Source organism: Argopecten irradians, unplaced genomic scaffold (genome assembly GCF_041381155.1).
Source record: "Argopecten irradians isolate NY unplaced genomic scaffold, Ai_NY scaffold_0433, whole genome shotgun sequence".
In the NCBI taxonomy this organism is placed as follows: Eukaryota; Metazoa; Mollusca; class Bivalvia; order Pectinida; family Pectinidae; genus Argopecten; species Argopecten irradians.
In genome coordinates this window covers 1-8323 of record NW_027187900.1, presented here as the reverse complement: position 1 = coordinate 8323, position 8323 = coordinate 1, and the positions used below count along the sequence as shown (strand labels likewise).

At 36.4% G+C, this 8323-nt stretch overlaps 1 protein-coding gene across 1 annotated transcript; it reads left to right on the top strand.

Moving 5' to 3' along the window:
* Nucleotides 1-540: 540 nt before the first annotated feature.
* LOC138312711 (uncharacterized) lies at nucleotides 541-1410 on the top strand. The gene has a single exon (XM_069253491.1). It carries the CDS (start codon nucleotides 541-543, stop codon nucleotides 1408-1410), a length of 870 nt encoding a protein of 289 aa, XP_069109592.1.
* Nucleotides 1411-8323: the final 6913 nt, after the last annotated feature.

Genomic DNA, 8323 nt, shown 5'->3' with positions numbered 1-8323 from the left:
CTGAAATAGACAAAATACATACAGATTATGCATATGACCTATCAAAACGGCTAGACAAAATACATGAATTTGCTCGTGAAAAAATAAAAATATCAACCACACACATGAAGAAGAATCATGATAGGAATCTCAATCTCAACAAGTATGAAAAAGGAGATCCAATATGGTTATATAATTCACGGAAAGCAAATGGTTCAAAACTGTGTTGCCTGTGGGAAGGTCCATATGTAGTGTTAGACAGATTAAATGACGCTATATACAGAGTAAAAAAGGGTCCCAAATCAAAACCAAAGGTGGTTCATCATAACTATCTTAAACCCTATGAGGGTAAGAATAAACCTAATTGGTAAAGGGGGATAACTCTGTAAAGTACAACTATACTAAGTAAGTTACAAGCAGTTTACCAGATTAATTTCTTGATTGCAGGTCACGGTATTCCAGTGCATTAGATGCGAGAGGGAATTTGGAAAAAGGTCACTCTGCGAAAGGCACCTGACATCCTCCCACTCGGGTTTCGGGTACCGATGCTCCATTTGCAAGATGACATTCTCCCGACCAGATTCCAAGCACGCTGGCTGTCCTAGAGGTCCATTGCATATTGTGAAAAGGGAAACTATGAAATTCGGAGAGGAGGAAAGACAAGAGTTTGAGTCCTTCCAACAGAACCGACATAAGGACGTCCTGGTGATTAGGAAGCCTCAAGTTTTCGATGAGGGAATCCGCAAGACTAAGCAACCTATTAAGGATGTCATTGCTCCGGTCCCGTCAAAATCCAACAGAGGAAAGCCGACTGAGCTTACTCTGAAGCGGAAGGCTGTAGAGGACGTGGTGGTCGAACTTGAGTGTGCCCCCGTCAGGAAACCGACCAAACCTAAGGCCGTCTACAACAAGTTCCGTAAAGTGGAGAGTACGGCGACATCAGTGAGTGGCTCCACCGTGCCTCCAGCCGATTTAGCAATAACATTGGACTCAGAGGAATTAGAGGAATATGCCGTTTCTGAAACAAGTGCGAATGTAAGATATGAGCCAACAAAGATCCTCTCAAAGATTGACACCAAATTGGCCACCATCGCAGTCAACCAGAGTCAGAGAGTAATGCTGAACGTGGGAGGGACTCATTTTGAAACATGCCCCAACACCCTCCTCACAGAACCTACATCAGTCTTGGCAAGGATGATGGATGACCGTGGTAAAACGGTTCAACCTTACAATAAGGAGAGTGTGTTCACATATTTTCTGGATAGGGATCCCAAGCATTACAGGACCATTTTAAATTACCTTAGAAATCCCAATAGTGAACTCCTATTGCCCGTCACCCGTTTTCACCTCAAAGAACTTTTGGCCGAGTGTGACTACTTGGAAATTGACACCCTAGGGGACGCTGTAAAGCAGCAGTTAGAGGAAATGTAAACTGGACAATTCATAGACAGTGTCATCAATGTTAAATTTATTAAGACTTTTAAAGAATCACATATAGAAAGGACACTCAAATTTCAAAATGTAACTATTATTAGTAGATATCTAAATTATCATCATTATTCAAATTCACATCAAATATTTTTTCTTTTAAATAATCAATTCATTAAAGAAAATGGATTATGAAAAATATATTTTTACTTTAATATCATAAAGAAATTCAAATTTAATTAAATATATTACTACATATTTATTACAATATTAACTTCAGAAATATCTGGATGTCCATTACTTTAATCATTCAGAGTTGAGACAGTTTGTACATATGTTACTACATTAATAATCATTGTTGTTTGTTACCTACAGTTTTACTTGCCTGAGGAAAAAAAAAATCCAAAGAAAATCCTCCATATAAATTCATTTTCCAAATTTCATAATGGCTTTGTTGAATTATATGCATATGGGTTACCACTGGAGAAAATCCTCTAAGTCATTTAAGTACATGTAATCGGGAATTGCCCGACTGTAAACATGTCGTCTGCGGTACCGGTGCGCACATGCTCCAGCCTCGTTCTGAAATCAAAAATTAATTGCCAATTAAGTGGCAGAAAATTACAAATATTTCGAAAAGTTACATTCGGGACGAATGTCTTACAAGGAAGGGGGCAATGTTACGAATATTAGATTCCCTTAATAAAAAGACAAAGTCGTCAAAATGTGAATGAATCGAAATATTTGACTGACGTAACGGTTTTGACCGGTACGCATGTTACATAACATGGCAGAAATTAAATCTGGTTTATATACCATAATTGACCACGGAAGAGAAGTTAATACATCTGACAAATGTTAAAAGGGGTAATTAATTCACTCATATACAGGATGTCATGTATTAACAAGTCTGAAGTGAGTAAATAAGGTCAAATCCAGTTGAAGCTGTCCGGTAAATTGGCAGGGTGCCAAAACCCGGAAGTCTGCTTACTTTACGCTTCGGATGTAAAAACGAAGTAAAATATGACAATTATACAATAACTACGGCAACGGAACATACATGGAAACCTTATTGAACGATTCATAAGGTATTTACCTTGTTTAAAGAGTTTCCGATGGTTATTTTAATGATAGTCCACTCACGAAGAAAGGCAGTCAACAACAACGACAGTTGGAACTCTCCTGTGCGTGAAACCGGAAAAGGTCGATCGCACGCGCTGCCGCGAAAAGTATAAATAGCGGTTGCCTCCCTTCTATCAAGGCATTCCAATCTTAGACGGAGCTTAGCCCGCAGACTTGATAGGAATCAAAAGCAAATGATCTAGAACCACAATAATGGTTGACAACGAATCGGAATTGGTAAGGAAATAGGAAACGAGTCTTATTTCCAATCCTGGTTTAGTTGTTACACCAAGGTTGCTCTTATTATTAGAACCAATATGTGGTTTTACTCTTTACCAATATTTTAATGGTAACTCAGGTAAACCGGTATCGGTTACCAACAAAAACTATCTTAGAGAATTAAGTTCTCTATTGGAATTTTTATGGTATTGGTAATTTTTACCAGATAACCAGTATTTGTTCAATTTCTAAATAATGAAATTAATATAATTTATCTACTTTGTAAAAATTCCTTAAAAATACTTGGGAACCGGTAACGGTTAACAGAGAACCGGTATCGGTTACAGAACCGGTACTGGTAACAAAACCGGATCCGGTATCACTAAAATTAAAGGAATAAATATTGGTTATATATGGTTTTAAACAAATTGACCAGTACATCTATACATATTGCTAATGTATATTTACCAAAAATAAGTGGTATCTAAATTTCAGTGTCATTAGAACCAGAATATTTCACCAAGAGCAACCATGGTAATACTACTTCACCAGAATTGGAAAATTCTGGGAATGGGTTCTATTACACTAAAGAAAGACAAGACAAATCTCCATAATAATTTGAATTACTAGAAAAAGTTGGTGGATTCATCATTGGTATTTTAATGTCTTCAAATTAATAAAATATCTTTAAAACAAAACATCTTGAGTCTGGTTTTGCCTTTGGTCGAAACGCTTAGTCTGGGACGAATCTTCTAAAAACGTTTTGTGCTCCTTATTCTGATTAAAGATAATCAGATAAGGTTTGGCAAAATAAGCACACAGGGGAAAAAAACGTTACAATAACCTAATGGAATTGGTCCCGTTTAAGGGTAACAGCAAGAGTTATCTTCCCTTTCTCTTCTCTTCATTTCATCCGCGACACTCCTTCAGGTGTCGCCCAACTAGTATAAAAAAATAAAAATCGATTTCCCACAAAAATGTTATTTAGCAAGAGGGATATTTAATCCAATCTATCACTAAAATTTCTCTTTTAACCTCATGTTTACGGACCATGGACAAAGGTTGGCAATTAACCGCCAGCGGCAACTCTAACACGCGTGGCCATTCCAACGAACCCATAACGAAAATTGGCGGAGTTGTACCCAGAAAGTTACCTGAGAACTAATACGGTTGCGTGGCTTGGCACGTAAATCGCCGCGGGGTTCTAGCGTGACCAAGACAACGGGGTCATACCTCACGAAAACACATGGAAAGCCCACCTGTCGTGCTTTTGATTCACAGACTAGTCTAACCAGTCAACGGGTACTCTAATATGTAATTAATCCATGTCACTGCAACTCAGAAGATAGTTTCAAAGATTTCATTATAGTCTCCCAGACACATTAATGTGTTACATGGATTATACAAGTTACATTTTTAACTGCACGTGGCAGGATGGACAATATATATCATTACCAATTACTAAAATATGGAAAATTAATTTGAAAATTAAAAATACTTATACCGTACTACTATCATAGCTTTTATTCACATCTACAAAAATACCATCATTTTTCTAATGAATAGAGACACCTTCTTCAATAATTGGATATTACAAATACCTGTAAAGCCACCCATCTTATGAAGACTGGGATTACTATAATAATACTGTGGGATATATTTAATACGTATATTTTTTTTTATTTCTTCGTGTTTACATACAAAAAGAGAGTGAAATTCATCCCCGATATTTTCATTGCATAAATGGCATATTCTTTCACGTTTCTCAACATAACGCAGTCTTCCAGTCTCAATTGGAACTTTTAAATTTGATGTACGGAATTTAGTTATGTATACTCTATCCATTTCCGATAATTTTATAAGATAATTTTCAAATCCAAATTCTTTTTTATATATTAGATAAGTCTGTCTCTTGAGGATTTTTTTACACCTGTTAAAACACACCATATTACAGTTTACGCGTGGCTGAACACGTGATGACCAGGTACTGATAAGTTTGACAGGAACAGAAAGGTCGTCGTGGATCACGCTGGGTGTAGTTATTTCATGACGGGGAGGGGTGTGCGGTCTGTATACATGGGGCGGTGGCGTTTGTGTGACATGAGTGAGTCGAGGATTCAGACATTTTTTCGATTTTTTAGAAATTGATACTGATTAATACGTTCATAAAAATCACCAGAATTCAACTGTATGTAGTAAAATATCTTTGTATTATTACTCAATGATATGTCGAGCATTTAATTACGCCCCTAATTGTTTTCTAAAAGGTATTGTTCATAGACGGCACTGATTAAGATATACACTGAATTCATTAATATTAAAATATGATACTTATAGATAATACTTGTATATATGTTATCTGTAATTTGATGTATGGATAAGCAGTAATAAAATGCAAAGTTTGCAGAGGTATCACTATTTTAATTACTGATCAAATTAGGAACATAGTCTAGAGCAGACTGACAGATGTTGTAATGGATTTGATGATCAGATTGATTTCTTACGCAATGACGCGCAAGCGTGATATTGGTCTGATGAAATCCATTGTTAATCGTTGGAAGTTTCGAGTGGGATTGGCATTCGGGTGTCGACAGATCGGTGAGGGGTTGAAGGTTACCTGTGACCACATCAAAGGAACTCTGTGATTGGTGCAAGGATTTATAAGTACATAATAATAGTATAATTTATACGTCCTTGGATTGGTGTTACAAAACGCCATTTATAGGGAAAATATATCAAAGTTTTTCAGGGATGTAAAAAAATCAACACGATCAATTTCATTGTCCTCTTCAGTTTTTCAACAGTTAACACAAGTGATAACGTCAGTTTGGTATTTCCTTCGATCTTCTCTTGTCCTACACTATGATATCTGAAACAAGAACCTCAGGTACATTTGTATACTATATTAATTGAATATCAATGACCTAGAACTACAGAATCGTCTTCAATCGCAGATCGAAGCCATGTATACAAGGTGTGTAGACAAGCTTTACTAATTGGAAATTGGTAAAAATTAACCAAGGATTTATAAGTGAGACTCATGTCGTATAATTTCATTTATTTCAAGATTAATCCTCTTCAGCTGATAAGTTTTGCATCATAACGTCAGCCTGGTATTTTCTTCGATCTTCTTCTCTGGTCTTACGATATCTGAAACGAGAACCTCGAACAGCATTTAGTATCAACACAATTCACATCAGTACAAACAGTAATTCATATTTTACCGCTCGTATCGGAACTCTCCCGAAAAAAGGTTGAAAATGCATGTTTCGCCAGGTAGCAAGAATTAGAGAAAAATAAAGTAGTTTTAGTACATGCATGTCGTAAACATAAATATCACAGGGGTAGTCTACAATGGGATAGCTTGGCCCGTTTCACAAACCTAATGTTTACCTGTGCAAGCCGTGTGTACTCGGCCGTCACGGCTCGGCGCGTCCTCTCGATAATTACCAACGTCAGTCAGAAAATCTGTTAATCTTCGCGCAGAAAGTATAATATAACCGACGAAATATTTAATTCTATCGCCGAATGTGTCAATTTCACTGTCGCATCGGAAAAGTTTGACCCCGACTATGCAGCAATAGATAGCCGTGCATGTAAACAAAGGTGGGTACTTGTAACTGATAGCCTCTGATTGTTTGTTAGTCGGCCGTCACGGCGGCGACAGCGGACAGAAAAATACTTAATTTTACGGCAGAATACTTACTTTTTCTGATCGAATTGGAATTCTAAGGAAAAGTCCTAATATTAAGGGTTAACACTGAATAAAAAAACACATAAGCTAATCCTGCCGAAACTTGTTAAAAATTAAGTATTCTGCCGTTATTCTAACAAATTCTGAATATTGGTGCAGGAAAACAAATCTTTCTTTGACACATAATCGGATAAAAATGTCAATTTATCATAAACCAATACATTTGTACATGTTTCTGTTGTCATACATACATAAATAAAGCATCGACTTGTTTTCATGTATATATGGTAATATCACAGGGATCCGAAAATTAGCTACATTTGATATATTTTATTTATGGACCCACCAGAGACCATTTATAGACGTTTAAGAGGTTTAGATCAAAAATCAGAAACCTCTAAAATTGGTCTTAGGGCCCTCTGTTGGGTCCGTATAAAATTGTATTTATCAACAAAAGGAAGCGAATGTCTTACGTCCTACAAAGTATGTACTTTATCTTCAAATTCCGCCGTCAGCTGTCAACATAAAACTTGTTCGATGTCATACTTATAAATGATGGCAATTAGTACTTTAGGTTCCACTTGTAGTTTGGATCGATTCAAAGCTCACGAGGAAAGATAATCCCAATGTCTCACGGGAAATATCGCGGCCTGTTTATTTATTAGTTTTAACAATACTTTTTACTCAAGTAAACTTCTTATAAGCATACACATACAAATGGATTCAACGATAACAGAAATTTCCCAAGATGTTCTCAATGGGATGCAGAACCTGGAATGGAAATATTAATATCTGATCAAAATCGTGATTTTTATTCATTCCTATAATTCATGTACATAGTTGTGTTTCTTAAACCGTTCTGGAATTCAAAATAAATAAAAAGAAGTAATTATTGTGTTTGTAATGCACTAAAACAGATTGACAATTAAAATGTTTCTGGCAACATGAATTTTTACACGTGTAGTTCCACAAAATTTAAATGTTATAATTATCTGCAGTTTTTGCGTGATTTCAATGTAGATTTAATGTCGATACGTATAAACCCCCACCCCCCATATACAATATATGAATCAAAATTTATGATAGAATATTACATGTCTACTAAATTACAGTAAAACTATTAAGTCTCTGGTTTAATTCTGAAGATTACTATACATAACGTAACCACCCGCCCAGCTAATCCCGTACTTCGCTAAGATTTCAACCAATTTGCAACTCATAAAGAGACATTTTTACGTGTCAATGTTAATGTTCCCTTTCAATATCTTTGTCTATAAAGTGTATACAATTATTGTCGGCCATTTTCTCGCTTCGTGCTCCTACTAGTGCCGCCTAATATAAGCGCCCCGTAAGTCGAGCCTCGTAAGTCAGGGTGCATCACGATTCCGTTAACCTTCTCCACCGTGTATAGGTCTAGTGTGAATTCCTGTCTAAACAGGATAATCACACTAGCAGACATGGCGAGAACCTATAAGTGCTGTGACCTGTCACTCAGAGAGGGAGGCAGAGAAAGAAAGAAAGAGAGAGGGAGAATTAAATATGTAGAAAAATGTTAAAGGCCCATTACCTTTCCGGAGCAAAATATAAAGGTTTCTTAAAAAACCATTAATAACATCAGAAAATGCGTACCGATGACCTAAAACAAGGTTACGACACCAAACATATGCAAGATTTCCTGCGTAATATGTGAAAACAATGGAGAGTCAATTCGCTGTTTTGCCGTCTGGCGCAGTGATAGTCAACTACCGCCCGGTATTTAGGACGACGGCGGGAAACATAATGCGACCCGCGTTATGAAAATAAACATTTTATTTATCTTAATCAAATCGTTCAGAAGGTGATGATAAATATAGTATTAACGGTAAGTTAATAATTCTTAAG